The sequence below is a fragment of the Carassius gibelio genome, chromosome A5, assembly GCF_023724105.1.
Source record: "Carassius gibelio isolate Cgi1373 ecotype wild population from Czech Republic chromosome A5, carGib1.2-hapl.c, whole genome shotgun sequence".
In the NCBI taxonomy this organism is placed as follows: domain Eukaryota; kingdom Metazoa; phylum Chordata; class Actinopteri; order Cypriniformes; family Cyprinidae; genus Carassius; species Carassius gibelio.
This window is the reverse complement of record NC_068375.1, coordinates 29,032,505-29,054,877: the sequence shown is the minus strand read 5'-3', so window position 1 is coordinate 29,054,877 and position 22,373 is coordinate 29,032,505. Positions and strand designations below refer to the sequence as shown.

At 37.7% G+C, this 22,373-nt stretch overlaps 3 protein-coding genes and 1 pseudogene across 4 annotated transcripts; 2 read left to right on the top strand and 2 right to left on the bottom strand.

The window, feature by feature from the left end:
• Positions 1–615: 615 nt before the first annotated feature.
• On the top strand, positions 616–5,984 carry LOC128010426 (occludin-like). Its single transcript, XM_052593016.1, has 9 exons — positions 616–768; positions 1,841–1,930; positions 2,172–2,814; positions 3,024–3,191; positions 4,138–4,244; positions 4,829–4,924; positions 5,066–5,237; positions 5,530–5,571; positions 5,734–5,984. The coding sequence occupies exons 2-9, from the start codon at positions 1,887–1,889 to the stop codon at positions 5,830–5,832; spliced, it is 1,371 nt and encodes a 456-aa protein (XP_052448976.1). The 5' UTR covers positions 616–768; positions 1,841–1,886; the 3' UTR covers positions 5,833–5,984.
• A 634-nt stretch (positions 5,985–6,618) lies between these two features.
• LOC128010367 (general transcription factor IIH subunit 2-like protein) lies at positions 6,619–13,200 on the top strand (annotated as a pseudogene).
• Positions 8,929–10,441, bottom strand: LOC128010383 (uncharacterized). 2 transcript variants are annotated; one of them, XM_052593014.1, is made up of 8 exons: positions 10,385–10,416; positions 10,143–10,213; positions 9,893–10,072; positions 9,658–9,716; positions 9,508–9,579; positions 9,372–9,434; positions 9,143–9,289; positions 8,929–8,994 (listed from the first exon to the last, which is right to left on the bottom strand). In XM_052593014.1, exons 2-8 carry the CDS (start codon positions 10,168–10,170, stop codon positions 8,980–8,982), a joined length of 564 nt encoding a protein of 187 aa, XP_052448974.1. In that variant the 5' UTR covers positions 10,171–10,213; positions 10,385–10,416; the 3' UTR covers positions 8,929–8,979. The 2 variants fall into 2 exon arrangements, with proteins under 2 accessions (XP_052448974.1, XP_052448973.1); XM_052593013.1 differs by having other exon boundaries at positions 10,143–10,441.
• A 36-nt stretch (positions 13,201–13,236) lies between the features above and the next one.
• LOC128010351 (endoplasmic reticulum aminopeptidase 1) lies at positions 13,237–20,623 on the bottom strand. Its single transcript, XM_052593012.1, has 19 exons — positions 20,420–20,623; positions 19,418–19,933; positions 19,183–19,321; positions 18,884–19,018; positions 18,672–18,792; positions 18,431–18,585; positions 18,204–18,317; positions 17,958–18,089; positions 17,741–17,872; positions 17,307–17,390; positions 17,059–17,216; positions 16,465–16,544; positions 16,077–16,260; positions 15,768–15,924; positions 14,759–14,943; positions 14,502–14,663; positions 14,282–14,422; positions 14,123–14,204; positions 13,237–14,005 (listed from the first exon to the last, which is right to left on the bottom strand). The coding sequence occupies exons 2-19, from the start codon at positions 19,906–19,908 to the stop codon at positions 13,835–13,837; spliced, it is 2,823 nt and encodes a 940-aa protein (XP_052448972.1). The 5' UTR covers positions 19,909–19,933; positions 20,420–20,623; the 3' UTR covers positions 13,237–13,834.
• Positions 20,624–22,373: the final 1,750 nt, after the last annotated feature.

Here is a 22,373-nt window from a genome sequence, read left to right as displayed (position 1 = left end):
CATGGAGAAAAGGTGCTCATTCACCTTTTTGTGCAAACCATATTCCTCATGAATCCTGAATGTGGTGTGTAATAATCTACAACAATGCTGCTTTAATTATTGTTATTATTTTTATGTCAATTTATTGAAATTGAAACCATAATTACATTACAGTGTTGAGTCACACATCGAACTAAGGAGACTGAAAATTAGCAAAGCACTTAAGAATAACTTGCTTTTTATTTCCAATGAAATTTTGGCTGGGAAGGATTTAAAAGATCCCTCCCAGATTACACTTTCATGATTTGGGCAAACAGAAATTAAATTGGTCTTATACATTACTTGCATCTCAGGCGCATATGAGATAGAATATAAAAGGGTTTGTTTTCTTTCTTTTTTTTTTTTTCAGAAATTGTCTGATTGTTTACAAATTTAACATAAAATTACCATAGCCTGAAAAGTAGCTAGGTTTAAATATAAAAAATTGTCAAGACACTTTATTTATTTATAGACAATATATATTCTGAAAGTCGCTCCTCATGCATCTGAAGTGTCCTCTCAGCGCGCGCACGTTCAGGGCGGGGCTGCACCTGTGCAGGTGAGGATGGGGGGAGGCTGGTTTCACTGATGTGTCCTGTGAGAGGCAGCTGATCTATGAAAGCTTTCTCAGTATTTGGTGAGCGTTTCCTGAAGCCTGAGCTTCTTGGGAGGCCTGTGAAATACTTCTATAAGAACAGAGGAAGGGTTACAAAATATTTACCAGCTTTGACAGCTTTTGTAAGGAAGAGGGTGAGTGATTAATTAATTTTCTATTTTCTAGTTTGTTTTTAAATATTCCCAGCTGAATACTGTAGCATGTTCTATCTCATGTTGTCGATTGTTGTGTTGACTAATACGCCTATGTTGCGCGGAACTAATAAAAAAAAATATATAGATATAATCAAATAGTTGTAAGCTAATCGTCTTTGTGTTCTTTGAGAAGCCTGATTTTTCTCCGTAATGTGGTTATTTATATAAAATTCCAGGTGTAGGTGTCCTAATTCTGAGGGTATTTAATCACTTAATCCAACTGAAGTACGGATTTTTTTTTTAACTTGATCTCAAACGTTGATATAGCCTAATATTCTCATATTTATTTGCTACAATTTGAAGCGTGTTTGAAATCTGCAATATATCCCTACACAAAGAAAATAAATTCAAGTGATATTAAGAGGGTTTTGCTAAACCTACTACTACCAGGCTGTGAGGTAGCCTAGGTTTAATTGTAATTGGATACAATTTAAACCAATAAATATAATTTAAAACAAATATGGAAATTCATAAAACAGACTAACAACTTACAGCAAAATGATCTAAATTATAGTCCAAGTATATTAAAACAGCATAACAATCTCTGGTCAGCCATATTTTTTTTTAATAAAAATTAAATTAAAATATGAAATTAATGTATAATTACAGTAATCTAAAGACTCTCATTTTTAAAAGGAGACTTATATTGTCACCTCCGTAATCATAAGACTTTATCTTATTGGCTATATGGTGTTACAGCACAACACACCTTGGTCGATTTTTTACAATTTTATATATATATATATATTTTATATAATTTTATTATATAATTTTACAATTTTATATATATATATATATATATATATATATATATATATATATATATATATATAAAGAATCATATTCATATTCATATTCTGATTGCAGACTCATTAATAACTGTAATATAAAAATATAAAAAGCCACTTTGTATCTAAATTTTAATCTTTGTGGAAAATGTGGATTAACAACAGTGCATTATTTCATTATATTGTAGTGATTCATCAATTATATTTTTTCATTCTTACATTAGATTTCATTCAGACATCCCTGTGAAGTTTTTCCGGGAAGCTAGCATCATGCAGAAAAAATCAAGTCGTCCTCATGCACATGGTGGCAGACAGTAAGTTGCATATTAGAGTATATATATATGTAATCATCCATTGTCAGTACAGGCAAGTGTTCTACACTGAATCCTTACTGCCTCGTTCTGATGGTGTTATGATCTGTTTGATGATTGTTTTTATAGTTTTAGATTTAGTTTTAGTTAACTATAATAACCCCTGGATCTGAGTATTTTTAAAAAATAATTAGTTAATAGTTTTTCTTTTACTCATCCATATTATCTCACACTGTCATTTCAGTCATCACCGATCCACCCATCGCACAGCTTCTTACCACCCTGATGAAATGCTTCACTTTTACCGCTGGACATCACCCCCGGGTGTCATGAAGATTTTGTGCATCATCATCATCATTTTGTGTGTTGCTATGTTTGCCTGCATAGCCTCCACACTGGCATGGGACTATGATGCCAGCGCCATGGGCCTTGGGAGTCTCGGGATGGGCTATGGAGGCAGTTATGGCAGTGGAGCGTATGGCGGTAGTGGGATTAGTGGAAGTGGGGGTGGGGGTGTTGGAGGCTACGGCTATGGAGGCGGCACATACATGGATCCGAAATCAGGCAAGGGCTTCATCATCGCGCTCGCTGCAATCACCTTTATTGCTGTGCTCATCATCTTCATCCTGGCAGTGTCGAGACAGAACGCTGCACAGTCTCCCTCATTCTACCTGGCCTCCATCATTATTAGTGCCATCCTGGCTGTACTGATGTTCATCGCCACCATTGTGTACCTGGTCGCTGTTAACCCCACTGCTCAATCATCTGGATCCATGATGTATACTCAAATGTTGCAAATGTGTGCACAATATCAGAACCAAGATCAGCCCTCTGGGATCTTCATCAATCAATATTTATACCACTACTGTGTAATGGAGCCTGAAGAGGTGAGCATGTGCTCCTAACAGGGAGCAGGCCATCTTCATAAAAACATTTGTTCAGTTCAGGCTGGCTCTTATCAGACACAACTTAAGATGTTTCAGCTGTGTAGAAATGCTTTTAGAGATTCATGCAAATCCAGATACCAGTCCTCTATTGTGTTTCTTTATTTACGGTGCTTTTTAAAGCATTAATAATTTTTTCTCATCATCACAAGGTCATTGCTGTAGTTCTTGGGGTTCTGGTTGTTATCGGACTGATCATCCTACTTGTATTCGCTGTGAAGACCCGAGGGCAGATCAGGAGATACGGCAGAGAGCGTGTTCTGTGGTATGATGTGAAGACCATCAACAGCGGTCTTACATCTAGAGGCATCGGAGAATGGGTGAGAGTTTTCACCAGCAAATTGCTCAAAATATAAGATTCATATCCTGTTCATGTTAGTTCTGTGTTTTTCTTAATTCGGTACAATGTGTGGATTTATGAGGTCATGAAATGTAATAGTTTTTGTAGCACAGGTTGCACTTCTATTACATATTTATACCCTAAAATGCTTCTTGATGCATGTTGTTTTCAAGAGTTGCTATGTGGTGCCTATAATTGGTGCACTGTTTTGAGCAGTATCATTGGATTAGCATTGCAATAAAGACTCTTCCACGAAGAGAAGTTTCAGAGAAATGTTTCTACGAAGAGGTGTTTTTATGTCTAGTTTCTGGGCGTGTTCTCTTAGGCACTTTCACTTGATGTGAAGCATGATTTTGGTACAAAATTCCATGATGAAATACATGATTGAACACTTGATTGTGACTTAAAAGTTTATCAAATGGTAGGTGTGAACTGTAAGATTCCCATATTAGTGTTTTAGGTCAATCCATTGGCCTTGTTCCTACATGTTTTTTCACCAGGTGAGCAGTGGTAGTTTGTCCTTTATGTCATGAAGGTATTTGTGGAAGTGGTGAAACCGGTTCTTCCTGGCTTTTATGTTTGTCCAGACTATTTACCATACAAAAAGAAGGCTGAGTGCATTGGGGAAACAGAGAATCTAAAGTAAAAAGCAGCCTACAACAACACTTACAGGAATCGGTGAAAATATTTTGAGGCTGTATGGAGGGGTGGGGTATTATTAAAAAAAACACTCTGGAAAAACACCTTGTTGATGCAATGTTAAGATTGCTACTAACCATACTTGTACCCAGAGTAAACAGGTTTCCGTGTATCAATTTGTCATTAAATGCACATTATGTTTCCAAACTAGAATGGCTTACAGTAAAGTTATTTATTTATTTATTTGTATAAAATGGCTAAAAATGACGTTATTTGTTTTTCTTCAGGTAAATAATGTGTCTGGATACCCAGAGGCTTTTGTCAAAGACCACAATGACCGATTCAGTGTTGCACAGCCAATGGTACACAGCCAGAAGCCAATTTACCTTCCAAGGTACGTCATATCAGTACTTGTAATATTGTTGCAAAAACAAATGCGTAGAAAAATATTTTCATATTAGTGTAGACTTTGTTCAGTGATTTTGCATTGATAGGGCTTTGCTGTTTTAGAATACGATTGGTTATTATAGATATGAACTACATTAGTAGTGGTTGACTTTTTATTATTTTTTAAATAATGGTTAAAATGAAAACATCTGCATTAATAATAGCGAATTGAAATTGTACACAAAGTCACTCCGCAAGCAGAATGAACGCCATTGTTAATCAGCCAAGCAAGAACAGTCCGGCTCAAGATGATTGGCCTGCTCTGTAGTAGTCTGTCACTAGACTAGGTGCCTCAGAATGAAGGAATCCAGGAAATCGTGTCCCTGTATCAATAGGACGTGGTGGATGTTGTTTTGTCATGAACACGAATAACCAGTTTCACAAACTTGATTATGTGAACTGACTGAGACTATTGTAATCACAAAGCTATTCTTACTCTTTCAGTCACAATCAAAATTGTAATAATATCACAGCCAAGTTATTAACAACAATTTCTATTGGTGTCATTTATTTATTTATTTTTATCAAAAGGGGCTCTGACTTGACAAGCTCTTTAAGTGGAATGAAGGGCAAACTGAGAGACTATGAGCCTGAGTCTGGAGATGAGCTGGACACTGGCTATGAAAGGTGAGGAAAATCTTTTGAGTCCTAGTTGGTAGTTTTGGATCACGTTTTTCAATAATTCTCAGCATTTGTGACTTTATGCAATCAGTATCACTCTTACCATATTTCTCCCTTTACCTCTATTCTGTGCTGTCATGCTCTCAGTGAGTATCCTCCCATCATTAATGAGCAGGAGAGGCTTGAGTACAAGAGAGAGTTTGACCGAGACCACATTGAGTACAAGCGTCTTCAGGCTGAGCTAGATGATGTTAATCAGGGCTTGGCAGAAGCAGATCGAGAGATGCACCGCTCACAGGAAGGCAGCCCACAGTTCATGGTATGTTATCTATAAAATGAAAACTGCTCTTCTAAAGGTTGGATCTCTTTCTATCTTCCGACTCTTAATATTTTTTACTCTGCCCGTCTGTCACAATAATTCACGTTTCAGGTTATGGGTGGTGTAAGGTCACTTAATCTCAAATTATCTCTTCCAACTTAAATAACGCTCTTCTTTAACAATATTAAGCATTAATTTAACATTATATCTTTATCTGTTTTTATAAATTATTATTGTTGTTATTAAAATATGTTACCTTAATATATGTTACTCGCTTTTATTCCCTAAAAAGGATGCCATGAATGTATACAACAGGCTCAAAAGTTTGAAGAAGGTAAATTATTTTAGTGTCCTATTTTTGAAACATTCATACTAGAATATCATGAATTGCATAATTAGTCACAGCTGCCAAAAATAACAGTGTTTATAGTAGTGAAAAATATGATCTATGTGTATAGATACAAATCTAAATGCTGACCTGTTTCCTTTCTCACAGTCTGCAGACTATCGGATGAAAAGGAAAAGATGTAAACAGCTGAAGACAAAACTGTCCTTGATCAAAAGAAGAGTCAGCGACTATGACCACAGACAATAAAAACCTGGCAATGGAAACTCAGGAGGGTATTTTGTGTCACATGTCGGGTTTTTCTCAGGACATTACTGTATCTGTATTTCTGTATTAAAAATCTGCATCACTGTATTATTGCCAAGAACTGTATGGCAGCTGTATGACAGAGTTTTGCTTTTGAGCCAAACTAAGTTTGAACTAAATATTGTGGTATCAATTATTATTAGTGTTTTGTTTTATTTTTTTTAAAGCTAAATGAAGTCTCTTTTTATCTTTTGCTGCAGACATTTAGTCAAGTCAATGATTGTGTATCTTAAAACCGAGCAAGACTGTGGCCACTTTTTTGTTGTATTTTAAGGGATCTCCAAGCAAAGAGATTCTAATGTTGTTTGTTATAATGATGTCTTACTGAATTATTTTTAACCTTCACTTTTTTAACTTCTTGATCAATCTGTTACCAGAATACCAATCTATTTTGTTGTTGTTGTTAAATTTAATTAAACACTTAGAATGGGTGTGAGTTCAATTACAAATATATAATTTATATAATGGCTCTTTCAGACAATTATATCAAATCTATAAAGGCTAACTGTGTTGACTGTAAATTACTTTTCTTGCTTGTATTTTTGTACATAGTAAAATAAAGCTATCCAATTTATAGATTTCTTTGTATATTAATTAAATTAATTAAACCGGGCAACTAAAAGATAATCATAAGCTTATGTTTTATGGATCCATATATGGAACACGCATAGACAGTAAAATAAAGGGAACACGTCGGTCCTCTCACAAGCTCGGAACTATTGTTCGCATTTTGTACCGGTGGAACATGACGAGTCGACGGACAAGGGTTGCACAAAAGTAAATAACGGTTGAATTGGGTTGTTTTTATAGTCTGCTGCGCAAGTTATATATTAATATGTCGTTAACTCAAAAGTCGAGTTTATATAAATGTCCATGTGTTTGCTGTTATTATAAGGTTAATTTCAGTCTCTGTGAGGAGACTGAATGTATAACTGTTGAAACAGCTTGAGAGTAAAACCTTTCTGACGAATGGAATAACTGAATAACGTTCCCCCTAAAGAAAGCTTACACACTAATAAAATTATAAATCATGGATGAAGAACCAGAGAGAGCAAAACGATGGGAAGGCGGATACGAACGAACATGGTGAGAAGTTGAGCTTTATGCCTACTTTAACTTGTGTGCGTGTTAAATTAAAAAAAAAATTATTTTCAATGACCCCCCCCCCCCTTTTTATTTACCTCAGACACTTAAAATGCTTATTTTTATTAAAATATATTTTACAAAATATTTATATCGTCATTTCGATAATTGCAAGGTTCCAAGAGCTCGAACTATTACATATGTAACTATGCCTAAACAATAAGGCGCATCACAAGACTAAAGTACATGAGAACACATACACTATAATGAGCTGTTGACATGTTTCTCTCAGGGAGGTGCTGAAGGAGGATGAATCTGGATCCCTCTAAGCTACTGTGGAGGACATTCTTTTCCAGGCAAAGAGGAAAAGGTACAGCACTCAAATGTAAAATATTAAAAATCAGTTTGAGCTGATTGCATATTGCTTTAAAATTCACTTGCAGTCTCTCGGTCACATTACAGAGTGTTTGAGGGTCATGGACAAGTTCGGCTTGGGATGGTGAGATGCATTTTACTGTCCTCCATAGTTTAGCATTATTTCTCGTTATTGAAGGCTGATCATAACCATGCTTATAATTACCGCCAAACTAGATGCGGCATCTCTTTGTGATCATTGACTCATCTAGATCAATAGAAGATCAAGACCTGGGGGGTATTCCAAAAAGCAGGTTATGTGGCATACCTGGGTATGTATAAGGGTAAGTTCGTGGATAACCTCAACGTTCGGTTCCAAAAACAGAGGTAACTTTCTGGGTATGTATGTAACCATAGCAACTGACTCTCTGAAGATAACCTGCTCGAGAGCAGGTTATGTTTCAGTGTAACTTCGTTTCAGAAGGTTGGTGAGCATGGCGTGCCCTTTTGACGAGGATCCTGTGGACGTAGAAGCACAAATTATACGAGGTTTTTTTCATCGGGAGAGGGTTATAAGACCGCGTATTGATGTGTTTGCATACCCTAATGAATATTTAAAAGAGCGTTATCGTTTTTCAAAAGATTCATTAGTTTATTTAACACGTCTTTTAAAACCGCATATCGCAAATGTGACAAACCGCAGCTCTGCGCTTAACACAGAAAACATTCTGTGCATAGCACTTAGGTTTTTTGCGTCTGGCCATTTTTTGTACAGTGTGGGCAATTCAGAGCATGTGGGAAAGGCAACTGTGTGTAGAGCCGTTCGTACAGTGTGTCTGGCACTTAAACAGTTGTTACCCACGTTTGTACAGTTCCCTGGCCATAAACCTTTGCTTGTTATTAAAGACGAATTCCACAGAGTGGCAGATTTGTCCTTTGTAGTAAAATATTACGCATATTTAATATTTAGTCATATTATTAATATCTATACATGTATTCATTATGCACACACTTCATACTTCCATAACTTTCTGTTTCAGGGTTTCCAAATGTAATTGGGTGCATTGATGGCACTCACATTCCTATTAAAGCTCCATCAATAAATGAGGGAGACTATGTTAATAGGAAATCTATTCATAGTATCAATGTAACAACTTAATTTTTTCCCCTTCTTAAAATCAAAGTCATTACTTTTTCCACTAACTATAGGTAATATTTGAGGCAACCCAAATCATCACCAATGTCGAGGCAAAATGGCCAGGGTCTGTGCATGATGCCAGAATTTTCCGCGAGTCATCAGTCTGCCCTATTTAATGACACCCTACCCTGAGCCTGGACCACAGACACGGTTTAACCTGGCTCACAGCCGAACACAGGCCAAGGTGGAGATGACTATAGGGATCCTCAAATCTCGGTTTCAGTGTCTGCATGGGCTCCGGGTTAGTCCAGAGAGGGCATGCAACATTATTGTGGCTTGTGTTGTGCTTCACAATATTGCCACTATAAGAGGAGAGAGCCACCCTCCTTGTATTGAGGAAGATGGCCCAGAGGAACACCAACAGATTTTAGAGGCAAACAGAGATGGAAGACTTTGAGACAGGATTTGTCAAAATTACTTTTATTAGTTTTTTTTGCACTGGTCTGCCAGGCAGTTTATTTCTTCATTTCCTGAAAAACAATAAAAGTAAGATTCATTAAAATGTTTTTTTTATATATATTGCTTTACACATACATACAGATAGATAGAGACAGACACAGACGGACAGACAGACCACTTTTAACATGCAACAGATTAATATTCAGACCAAGTTCTCACCTTAAGGCGATTCTCAAGTAATTCTATTTCAAGTGCTGCTTTTTTAATGAGGAGCCTTTTCTCTTCCATTTGAAGCTGTATAAGGTCCATGTCGCTTTTTCTTATTTGTTTTTGAAGATGGACCTTATACAGCTCCTTTGCTGGCAACTAAGGTGGAAAAATGTAATGAATGAGATTGTTTGCTCAGACAATAAAATTCAAATATGGACACATGTACACAAATTCTTACCCTGCTTAGATTGTGTGCTGAGGCTGAAGGACCCTCATCTGTGGGCAAATCCCTAGGTATGTACTATGAAAGGACAATGACAGTTTGTTACTCTAATGCAAAAAGGGGCCATACATCATAATGGTATGCATCATACCTCAGTGGATCTACCAGCATTGTCCACTTCTGTCACAGCAGATGTGGTCTCTTCATCGTCATCATCTTCATTCTACAAGACAAATATTCAAGTATACATTATTTGGCAAAAAAAAAAAAAACTAAAAGTACCTGACAACAAATCACTTACAACTGTGAAAGACTGTGTTCTTTCTGGAGAGTCCAATAATACAATCCGTCCATCAGTATCTATAAGAACACACAACCCGTTAAATTCTCAATATTATCAAAGAAAATAATACATCATATGCAGTTAAATAAAATAAGCCTACATAAAAATTAATCTGGTTCAAAAAGCCTTAAAGTGACAGAGATAGTAATTTATCAGGACAAAAAATGAAAACAAATCATAGAGGTAAACTTACATGTCACCCTTTTTTCACCATCACTTGTGGTGCATAGTATGTGTGATGAACTGCCCCCTGGAATGCCAGCAACCACTGGTCGCCCTTTATTAAGGGACAGAGCCAGCTCCTCAGATGGGGTTAGGGGAGGTGGTGGTGGCCCCCCGCCAGTTAGACGGGCTTCAGTCTTCTTTCTGTTAGCTGCATGACAGAATGAATATACTAAATCCTGTTATAATAATAGTTCAGTAATTGTGTAATCAAATATTACCTTTTTGCAGAATGTTTTTGTGTTTCATTTTGACTTGGCTTAAAGTTCTTGTGGCTCCAGAAGGATTACACCTTATTAAATAAGAAATATACATTATTTCAAGCTAAAGAAATAAATGGCAGGAAAAGTAAATGCTTTCATAGTGATTTAACATATTCAAAAGGATGTATAAGTCATACTTCCTTATTTTCCATTTCAATAAAACAGGAGCCAATACCAAATTTGTAATTTAATACACTCACGCATTTACTCTGTCCGTTATTTTTTGCCAAGCCAACTCTCTTGCTTTAGCCGATGCAGCTGTATTACTTCTTTTTAATATTATTGGCTTAAACTCCTCATAAGCATGCATTAAAACTTCCAACACCGCCTCTGTGAAATACGCCGCTCTCTTTTTTTCGCTTTGAGTTTCCATGGTGACTCGTGAAATCGGCGATCCATTGAAAATGTCTTTATACATGCACCGTGCACGCGCATTAACTCTGGGTAACCAGTCAGAGGTTGATTAAACTAACTCTCCTCAGGTGTTTTGGAACCGACATACTCATGGTATGCCTGTTTGGGGTAAATCAACCCAGAGGTTATAGTTTATCAAATGGTAAGTTAACCAAGCTTTCTGGAATACCCCCCTGAAGCCCAACAGGCTGACCTCAACCTTGAAGGTAGTGGCATATAGCAGCCTAACATTGTATGAAAAGCTGTCAAAACTGATCTTTCATTTTGCATCCTTTAGCTGATGGAGTTTTTTGTGGAGGAATACTTTGACCAGAATCCAATCAGTCAGGTAATGCACTTGACTCTGTATCCTTCTGTAAGTGTTTACTATGTGTGCAGCTTCTGTTAACAGTACTGTTTTGTCACAGATTGGGATCATTACCACCAAGAACAAGAGGGCGGAGAAGCTCACTGATCTTGCAGGTTGATGCATTAGTATTATGTTTACATGTTTTGAGAAGTTTTCTTTGTTATCATCATCATCATCATGTGACATTACTGGTATTTTACTCTTACCAGGGAACCCTAAGAAGCATATAGCAGCCCTGAAGAAAGCTGTGGACGCCACAAAGGTTGGTGAACCATCTCTCTACAACTCTCTCAACATGGCTATGCAGACTCTGAAGTAAGGCACAAGTCAGCGTTTGGCACTTTCATCTGGAATTGAAATGCAGCAGTGATGCTTACAGTTTAGTAGTAGCACTGGACTTGTACTCACCAGTAACCATATTTCTGTTTTCATGCAGACACATGCCTGCTCATACAAGCAAAGAGATCCTGGTTATTTTCAGCAGTCTTACTACCTGTGACCCAGCCAACATATATGAGCTTATCAAAGTGAGTTTGAATAAATGGCTGCGTACTGTAATGGTTATTAATGTTTGATGAACATCGACGACTTTGTGATCATCTTTTTAATATACCAATAGACTCTGAATGCTTTGAAGATCAGAGTGTCTGTGATAGGCCTGTCAGCAGAGGTTCGAGTGTGCACCATTCTCACAAGAGAAACTGGAGGTCGGTGGTCTTATCTTAACATGGTTTCCGCCTCCTGCCAGCTCCTCTTCAGAGTGCTCCCTCATACGCATGGGTAATCACACAGTCATTTTCACCACATTTACACAATTTAAATTGGGTAAAATGATGCAAGTGCAACACTTATTACTGGTAGATGAAAGCTTAGTTAAAAATTAGCCAAAGTATACAAGAAATTTGTAGAACTGTGAATGCTCTGCTGTTTGTCATTTTAATTTGTGTATTTAATGTTGTCTTCACTGCTCCGTAAAGGTGAAGCAGTCCAGTATTTCAAATATAATCTTCCACAATATCTTTATTGTAATAATTTGCTCAGGTTTCCCTCAGCATGTCATAGCCTCCATGTCTGATCAGGATGCCAAACCCTCGTTCAGCATGGCGTGAGTACAGTTTAAATCTTATGTACTTTACCACAGTTTAATAATATTAAATCTAAAAATTAAATATATTTTACACTAATATAATATAACACTTTACTGTATTTTTAACCAATTAATTGCAGAGTGGAATTAGTGAAATAAATCAACTTTTTGATGATATTCTAATTATATGGACAGCACCTGTATATACTGTTTATATAAAAAATTTTTTTGAAAGAAGTCTCTTGCTCACCAAGGCTGCAATTAATTGATCAAAAATACAGTAAAATGTTATATTATGAAATATTATAGCATTTTAAAAAAGATCTATTTGAATATATTTTAAAATGTAATTTATTCTTGTAATTATAGTTCATTTTCTAATATATTTAAGGCACCTAGACAGCACTGGTGAGCCAGGACTCACTCTTGGCGGCTACTACTGCCCACAGTGTAGAGCCAAATACACTGAGCTGCCAGTGGAGTGTAAAGTGTGTGGTATGTTCTTGAAAACTTACATTAATTTTCAGAGAGCGTTGATGTGTTCAGTTTTCACAGTCTGTGTCTTCTCTCTGGTATAGGTCTGACTTTAGTTTCTGCTTCTCACCTGGCCCGTTCCTTCCATCACCTCTTCCCCCTGGAGGCCTTACAGGAGACCCCACTGGAGGAGTATAAGGGGGAGAGGTGAGCTTCACACTCATTCTGTGAAAACTCCTCTTGTCTGTCTCATTTCAGCTTATTTAATAGACTTCATCTATGGCTTTTCAGGTTCTGTGAGGCTTGCCAAGGAGAAAACAAAACAAAACTTTTTCAACTGAAAGACAAAAGTGTAGGTTTTCCAATTCTAAATCTTTAGAAAAGGAACATTAATAGGCTTGTTTCAAATGGTATTTAATCTCTTTGTTTTCTCCTCTCTGCAGATATTTACTTGTCTAGAATGTAAAAAAGTGTTCTGTGTGGAGTGTGATCTCTTCATCCATGACACACTGCACTGCTGTCCTGGCTGTATGCAGACTGACAGGACATCCTGATGTAAGATTGCCTTTCTACAAGACATCTGTGAACTTGAAACTGAGATTCAAAAGAAAAAAGGGGAAGTCCTCAACCACCGGTTTAGATTCTCACTGATTATTGAGGGTTAAAGTAATGACAGTCCAATGCTTGTCAGTTCTTTGGCATGATTTTATTTTGGCTTTCTTGCATCAGTTGTGCTCGAGCTCTAACCGTATAAAAGGGCGCCCCCTATGGGGGAAAGTGTCTCACTGGACCAAATGAAACCAGCAACAGAAAAACACTTGTGCTGTTTTCCAGTGTCCTGTTTCCATTAAAGCCACAGAGTTGTAATAGTGTTAACATGACAGCTGTTCCTATATTTTGTACCCTACATACCATGTTAATGTACTCAATGACTCAAAAACAAACTTGTGCATAACTAGTTCTTTAGATGAACTTTTTAAACAAATTAAAAATTAATTAAAAAATGTACTGACTTGCGTGGCTTGTTTTTGCAAATTGTAGAACTGAATGCTAGAAAATAAGCTGTGTTGCAGCATAATTTATGCTTTCTAGAGTATGTATGACAAAAAATCCTTAATTTCAATACTAAAGTTGGAGACAGACGGAAATGTTAAATCATACCTTTATAAGAAATGGTACAGCTATTCAAAAATATTTACCCTATATTCACAAATTCAGAATCAGTTATTTCACACACTTTAGTACATCAATGTTCTCATCAACATTCATGCATCATTTTAAATCACAAAAAATGTATACAGCAATGAGTTTTTCAGTAGCAGTGCTTCACAGCTCTGTATTTTTGTGCTGCTCGTGGTGTCTGTGCAGCCAGGCCTTCAGTAAGGGGAGGTTCTTGTCCATCCAGCGAATGTTCTCTTCAATGTTCTCCAGGGCTTGCTGAATACATCTCTGGTCTGCTCCAGTCTCAGCCCGCAAGGAAGTGAAGAAACTACGAACCTGACAGAGCAGAGAAACAAGCTCTATGTTTTCTGATTAGAGGATCAGACATGTTTTTGGTCGAGACCAACTGATGAAAGCTCCCAATTAATTGTTTGGTTAAAAGGAAATACCTACCTCAGCTAGCATTTCTCTGGTGGAATACTGGTTGGTCACTCCTACCACCATGTGTGCAACAGAGTGTGAGCCAAGATCAAACCTACGAACAAAAGTTTTTAGTCATTAAAGGCCTCACAACATACCACTATTGTGTGTCTAATTAAATCAGCATCTCACTTCTTTATTAGAGCGTCCCAGTTAGCTTTTAAAAAGTCCCATGCGTGCTTGTAAGCCTTAGGATTTTTACTGACTGAAGTCACAACATATGGAAGATCCTGAGTCTTCATCACCTCTCCCAGCAGACTCTGCTCCATCATCCTGACACAAAGAAAAAAAGAAAGATGACAACAGTGATGCTACTTATTTTCTTCAACTGAGGTTTATCTGAATGTCTCACCATTTTAGCTTGTGATCGAGAGGGCTGGTCGTGAGGGCCATCTTTATCCTGCTCTTCATCGAGACATACATGGACTCCTTGTACTTCTCAAACAGGAACTCCCAGCCATCCTCAGTCCGGGCGCCAACAGAAAATACAGCCATAAGCACGTCATTGGGAAGACTAAAGGGTGGAAAGACAAAAAATGTCAGAAATCATGTATTTTTCTTTACAGATTCATTCATTAGGAAAGGAAAAAGAAAACGATGACCACTAACCTCATATTGCCATCTGAGTCCCTCCACTGGTTGAAGAGGTGTGTAGCGGTTCTGACACAGGGAGGATGACCCCGCACACAGCCAAACATGAGGAGGTAGCTGCGCAGCATCCTCTGAGACACAGAGCCATCATCAGTCCACAACTGCTGGTCGATGAGCTTCCGGAACAGCTGCAGTATGTAGCCCTGGACCACAGCGAGACAAACAACATGTTATACATCTACAGCAGGGAGCAATGCATGGCCAGTTTTTTTATACAACTCATTTCATTCACAATGATAATAGAGATTATTATTATGTGTTGCATAATTACAATAAATGGTTGATAAACTAAAAAGAATAAAACAAGCAAGAAAAAAAGTTTTTTTATTAACCAACAAATAAGGCTTTTTACACATTTTAAAACAACCCATTTCCATGACTTTTTCAGAGGCTATGACTACATATGATACAAAGACCAATTTTATAGCTAATATTAAATATATTAGAAATTAGCATGACTAGAAAATTCTAGTTCAAAAGTTCCACAACATTATAAAAGAGTCATTTAACTTCTAGACCTGTAATATTTTTTTTGTGGAAATTATGTGATTTTCCATGAACATGGGAATTGGGTTTTTTTTTTTTTCTTTTTTTTTTTTACCAAATTTGATTATTTACACTACTGTTCGTTTGGGGTCAGTAAGATTTATTTTTCTTTTTAGAAATTAATACTTCTAATGCATTGAATTGGGAGGGAAAAAAGGTGACAGTAAAATATATAACATTAATAAGAAATCTTTCATGTGCACCAAATCAGCATATAAGAATGCTTTCAGAAGGATTATGGAGCACTGAAGAAATATTAAATTACAATGTATTAAAACAGAGAACAGTTATTTTAAATTGTAAAAATAGTTCACAATTTTACTGTTTTAATGTGTTTTTGTTAGGCTATTTTGTTGTTTTATTATAAGAATTGCAGACTGAATGAATTAAGGAGGTGAAATATAAATGATCACTCACTGACCTTCATCTGATTCTCCAGCTCCACCATGTCTCTCTTCTCCATCAGTTTGTACAGAGGCACAAGCTCACTGAAGCCCTGGGTCACTGGCATAATCTCAGTTTCTTTGCTTAGATACAGGGTTAGGTCTAAGGCCTTATCCAGGGGAAGCTTCCCAACACTGTCCAGAACACATGGAGGCAGGATGTTTTTAAATCAAACAGTGCATGACGTTTATGGAGTGATCTGCAGTACTTCAGATTCACGTCTGACTCAATACATTTTCTTCACACAGATTAATAAAAGCACATACGCAGATGACTGAGGACTGACCTGACCAGCTGGAAGGCGTTGTTGATGAGGCTGGCCCGGTCATTGCTGCTGAGCGCCGTGTGATTGTGCTTGAGTAGCATGATGAGGTCATCCCAGCCAGAACCCTCATAGTGCACAATGTAATATCCACTCATGTCCACATTAAACTTAATCCAGTCCACCTCCTCTGGCAGATACAGCACGTCTATCATGACAAATACAACAAATCTGTTAGAAATCAGTGCTACAGTGCTTCAGACCTAGTGCTGTTTAGTCCTATCTCTCTAAACATTTGACATTTTAAAAACTTAATGTCATTAAATTATTAAAAAAAAAATGTTTTATTATATAATATTATTAGCACTTAATGAATAATATTACTAAAAAAAGAATCTAATAAAACAAATACCTGTTTTAGTCTTGAGCAGGAAACGGTGCACTGTGGTTGAGCCGCTGGTAATGTAAGTCAATGGAACGTGCCACAGAAAGCTGTAAGCAGCAAAAGATCAAGAATTAAAGATTTAGCCAAGCTCACAAACAAGCGTTAAAAAGGAAAATTAAGAATCAGAAAGTAATTTAATAAATCTGTATAAAGTCCCATGTGTACACAGAGTGACTTGCTGTGACAAACTAATTTTAGAGTTCACGATTCGTGGTAACATGAGTGACGGTGACCACTGGCAATGTTCCAGTGCATCTCCTGTACGACAGAGACGTTTGTTAGCGATTTCACTTTGGAAATAATTTATCTCTAATTTTTTTTAAATGATGCATGGAAAACCATGTGAAGAATTGAGAGACTTGAATTTATTCATTGATAATTCATCTTGTTCATGGTATGTATTATTCACTGCTGCCCCACTGTTCATCAAGAAAACATTCCACGTCAAGAGGTTGATGTCTTATTTGGACTGGCAATACTTTTCAAAAGCATAAACCCTAAATAAATGATATAAACTCTGTTTAAACAGGCTTTAATAACAGAACATGTAGATCTTTGAACCTAGATGTTTGTGAGAGGTCATCACTCTTGAGGTAACGCTCTTGACTTAGTCTGACTTCACGACCTCTGACCTCCACCGTAATGAGTGGAAAGCCCTCCTGCAATGTCCATGTCTCCATCATAGCCTTAACATCCAGCTCATCCTCAGAGTGCCATTTCTAAGAGATACAATATCACAGAAATACATCTCAACACCAGGTAAAAACTGGGTAAAGAGTTCAGCTTAATGATTTAACAGAGTAACTCACAGAAGCTCCAGAGTGTGAGACCGTGCGGCGGCAAGATTCATCACCCTTCAGTCTGCCCTCATCCAGCCCATCAGAGTCACACACCTATAACAAAGAGACACACTTACTACATCAGGAGACATTTTGATCTGGTATTCTTAAGATACCATCACATCAGCAAACTTTCAGTGAAAATTTTCAGGCAAAAAAGGTCCACTGTCAACAGAGTAGTAAGAAGCACAGCTCACAAAGAAATATTTTATAAATCAAGCAGCTTTTTGTTGGTGAATGTGGAATATTAGCTTAACCAATGTAGGTTGTATGGATTCCTGTTGAAATGACTGGATTTTTGCCCTTGAAAATTTGCTGCACAACTGTAAATGTGACCACACATAATGAATAAGAAACCCTACACAGTTTAATGCATCTGAATCACACATGTAGTTTGTACTCACATTGGTCAGACTTTCCCACAGGTTACTATTGACCGTATTCTGGTAACTGTAGCGTTTTAGGTATCTCACAATGCCCAATTTGAAGTCACCCGGGGTCAGAAACTCTCTCAGCATGTTCAGAATACAAGCCCCCTGAAATGACAGTCACCATTGTAACATTTTCAATAGCAAGAAAAACATCTCGCACGGGAAAACATTCCAAAGTTTTATTATGCACCTTGTCATAGGAAACGTCATCAAACATTTCCTGTATCTGAGCAGGGTTCTCCACCGGTGTGGACACCGGGTGAGAGGAGCTTAAGGAGTCTACCTCCATAGCCTCGAAACACTTCCCCAAGAAATAATCCTCCTGAGGCACAAAGATGATTGGGCTTCATATTAGCACAGACTATCATCCTACTCATGCTGAGTGAAATAAAATGCCAGTCCTTCAGCAAGGGCAACCAATTTGACAAAGACTTACAACTTGCAGTTCAGGATTGGTGATGTTAACAGACACGAACTCCATGAACTTGGCAAAACCTTCATTCAGCCACAGATCATTCCACCACTGCATGGTCACTAGGTTACCAAACCACTGACAAGAACAGACACAGAATGAACAATTCACTCATGTCATTTAGTAGAAGAATTTCTAGAATACATCTGACACACACACACACAAGCAAACAGTTGATGTTATAAGTTCACCTGATGGGCCAGTTCATGAGCGATGATCATCGTGATGCCCAGCTTGTCAGAAGCAGAAGACTTGTGTGGGTCAAAAAGAAGGGCTGATTCCCGGTAGGTGGTCAGACCCCAGTTCTCCATCGCTCCAGACTGGAAGTCGGGGATAGCAGCAAGATCTACAAAGCAGATTGTATAAATAATGATCTCAGAAATCTGTCCTTTGTATTTCAAGTAGTAGACGAAATGCCTACGTGGAACTAACCCTGTTTGGGTAGAGGGTACGGAATGTCAAAGTAGTCATCATAAAAGTCAAGCAGCTTCACTGCAGCGTCCAGAGCAAACTCTGCCTGGTCGATCTTCTCTGGCACAGCATACACTGAAATCTGAATTCACATTCAAAAAATGCAATGATGGGATCTTCCAGTACTTAAAGGTTTTGTGGATTTAATGGTATGAAACAGATCATCTTCTGACCTGGACTCCATGTTGACTCATCTTGCTGATAGACACAAAGTCCGAGACGATATAGGCCACCAGGTATGTGCTCATCTTTACACTCACATCAAACTGGTCCTCAAACAGGCCGTCTGGTAGCTCTAATGTTTTGAGCTGGAGTAAAGACGAAAAAGAAAAAGAAAACAGTAGGATTACCAGAAGAAATTAAGTCTTCACACAGCAGATTAATAGTTCATGTCGCATTATGATTTATTCAGGTTTTTGTCAGAAAACTGCAGGAATTATTAATAGAGATTCTATGGATTTCGTAACGGCACCTTAGGCATGTTTGAGAGGGCAATATGCTTTGCCTCTCTGCGAATCCGTATGGAAAAGTTTGCTTTGAAGGCAGGTTCATCAAAACAGGGAAAGGCCGCCCGGGCACTAGTCGGCTCAAACTGTGTGGAGGCCACAGCCCTGTGAATGTGAAGGGGTTGTTATTTATAACACAAAAATATAAAAATAAAACCGAGATACTGGCTAGATATCTTGAGTGATTACTTAGTTTCTCACCTGACGTCTCCTTTGCTGGTGCGGTATGTGCTTTTGTAAAATCCATGAAAGCTTTCAGAGAGGTTGGCGGCAAACTCCAGTTCAACTGAATATACATGACCCCTCTTCAGAAGTGCATTATCAGATATAAGTGCAATCTGCTGGAAGTATGGGTACTCTAGCACCTTCAGGGCCTGTGGCTGACCTATGTCTGAACCTAGCAACCTTGCATTATAGACATGAAGATCCTTGCTGTGCAGTATGATATTCCTGGTGTTTTCATGGACCTCAATTTGGATCTGCACCCATCCTGTAAAGTCTAAACTTGTAAGGTTGGGGTGGATAAGGAGGTGGTAATGAAGTGGAGATACTGTGTCTGGAAGTCTCATTTTGTTCCATGGGAATGGTTCTCCATTGACTGATGTGGGGAATGAAGCGTGCTCTTGAGTGACAGCAGCCCAAAGGTGAACAGGCAGAACTACGAGACTCACAAGCAGAACAAAGCGAGGCATGGCTGCCCAGTACTACTTGAGGACACTGTAAAAGGGAAACATGTATTAGCTCTGATAATACAAAACAAACTCATAAGCTCAGCAAACGATGTTTTCGCATTTGTTTAAAAGTAATTTACTGAGAAAGTGTCGAACAATGACACTGCATATCGCCTCTTGTAGAAGTTTCATTTCTGTCAATCGGCTCTTTCAGTTTGGTCTCTTGTAAGTTTTATTGAGAGGACCGCATTTGTGAACCGATTAAATCGATTTTTTAAAACAATCCCGACTGAAAAGGACGGACACTGCGGATGCGAAAGGCGTCTAATTTCGGGTTGGAAATAATTTTTCTATAAAATTGGTTGTAATATTTATACTATTCTACATTTGGCGATGGGCTTCTTTGCACAACACCAAAGCCATCTTCGATGCGAACTGCGCGTGCTGTACGCTTAACCAAACGTCACATGCACCGTATTTTCACTTGCTAGAGATACATTTCAAGTTTATCTTTTTATCACAGAATACTTACAATCTTTGTTTTTTAGCTAAAATCCTTGATGTCTTCAAAAAAATGAATCCGGTTATGGTTAAGTGGGGCATTCGAATCAATGAATGTGAAAGTGAAAATAAAATTTTTCAACATTTGCATCATGGGAAGACGTTTTTTAAATTAAAGGCCCTGCACTTACTGTAGGACTAAACACAATTGTAGGACAATTTATTGTATCACTATAAAATAAATGCGATCAGGCTATGTGAAGCTGCGTTTAAAGTGGTAACAGACGCATGTTGCCAGATCCCCCTCAATTCCCAAGTCTGCAGAACTGAACCTTAAATGAACCAGGAAGATTGTCTAAATACTGTAATTTTGAAATAAATAATGTTAAGAAACACACACACACATATAATTTTGTCTGTCAGAAATGTGCACTTGGACGGGCTGGAATATTCAGGAATTGTTATGGGAGTAATCTGAGACTTTGAGCCAGGTAAGTTAGATTTGCCATAATATTAACAAGCAAAATAATAAAACAAAAATGTGTTATCTTAATATACACAGTTTTTGGGCACTCAAGTCATTATATAACTTAAACCTGGAGTAATGGCTGCTGACAATTTAGCTTTGCCATCACTGACATGTATCAATTTAAAAATATATATATTAGAATAGAAAACAGCCATTTTAAACTGTAACAATAGAACTACTATTTTACTATATTTTTGATCCAACAAATACAGCCTTATCAAAGCTTTTTATTTTAACTTTTTCTTATATTACCAATACATTTTGAGGAAATTATCACATCACTTGTATTTATACACTGTATTTTTGTATGCGTGTTGTTCAGACAGGTATGTGATTTATGGGAACCACGGGTACAGCGGAGTACACAGAGCCATTGAGCCCAGCAGTGGTACAGAAGTAATGCTGGAGATCACCAAACTGATGGGGAAGATGGTGAAGGAAGGAGAGACCTAATGACATTCACAGAGAAAAATGATTTTGCCATTAGATGTGACTGTAGCGCTGGTTGTAGTGACCCAAATTAAGTCATTAACTGTGACACAAAGTAGTCTAGGAGTATAATAGAAATAACACCGTGTTCTTAAAACTATATGAGTGCTGGGAGAAAAATCTAACAATGCATCATATTCTAGTGTATATTCTTTTGATACTTGCTGAAATGTTCTCTGCCCACCAAAGCTAATGCTACGCTCAGGCTTCTGCTTCTCCAGCAGCACAGTGTCATTACAGCCTCCAAAGAGGTGAGGAACAAGTCCTCTATCAGTTACCTTATCTGAGATGTGACTTCCATAATGCTTTGATGAGTCCAAATCAGAGAACTGGATACAGTTTTCCAACAGAACCAGTCCAAATGATGGGATTATACCATAATATGCTCGCTATATATACCTCATGGTTTGATGTTGGATTTTAAAACAAGGTGATTATAATACCATGACTACTAGTAACAATTCTCAATACTGTTCATGGTATTTTCAGTGGTGAATATACCACACAGCTTCTGATAGCTTTGACTATTCAAATGAGATAATATATTCTATGTACTATAATCCCTCTTTTAATATCTATCTGCCAGTTCTTGTCAGTTCCATTTTAAATTTAAATGACTTTCCATTATGCTGGTTTCACAAGTCACCGGGCAAGCATTATGGAGTTCACAGTAAAAAGACGTGTACAAACATAACTTCTGTCTTCACAAGAGGCCCCTGAAGGTTCGTCAAATGAAGGACCAGCTCATGCTGCTTGACAGAGTTTTCCTTGACCCCTCAGCATTCCCAGAGTTTCATGTACGAAGCAGTATTATTAAAATGTCCCACTACTAATGACTGGTCCCTTATGAATATTAATCTGCATTCCCCTTACCACTCTCCATTTGTTCGTGCTGATGTCACACCTGTTCTGGCAGCACACAGGCATGTGATGGGCGTCGAGGTCATCATGTGTGCCCACCTTCCCC

Bases quoted from the DNA above. Each gene is read 5' to 3' on its own strand.
- LOC128010426 (XM_052593016.1), top strand. From the start codon at position 1,887: ATGCAGAAAAAATCAAGTCGTCCTCATGCACATGGTGGCAGACA. The intron at 1,931-2,171 runs GTAAGTTGCATA...CTGTCATTTCAG, and splicing joins CATGCACATGGTGGCAGACA to TCATCACCGATCCACCCATC. The intron at 3,192-4,137 runs GTGAGAGTTTTC...GTTTTTCTTCAG, and splicing joins CTAGAGGCATCGGAGAATGG to GTAAATAATGTGTCTGGATA.
- LOC128010383 (XM_052593013.1), bottom strand. From the start codon at position 10,236: ATGTATATTTCTTATTTAATAAGGTGTAATCCTTCTGGAGCCACAAGA. The intron at 9,717-9,892 runs GTAAGTTTACCT...GTGTTCTTATAG, and splicing joins TGGTGAAAAAAGGGTGACAT to ATACTGATGGACGGATTGTA. The intron at 9,435-9,507 runs GTATGATGCATA...GTCCTTTCATAG, and splicing joins ATGCTGGTAGATCCACTGAG to TACATACCTAGGGATTTGCC.
- LOC128010351 (XM_052593012.1), bottom strand. From the start codon at position 19,908: ATGCCTCGCTTTGTTCTGCTTGTGAGTCTCGTAGTTCTGCCTGTTCAC. The intron at 18,090-18,203 runs GTAAGTCTTTGT...TTTGTGCCTCAG, and splicing joins CCAATCCTGAACTGCAAGTT to GAGGATTATTTCTTGGGGAA. The intron at 16,261-16,464 runs GTATTTGTTTTA...TTGTCATGATAG, and splicing joins CCTGCTCAAGACTAAAACAG to ACGTGCTGTATCTGCCAGAG.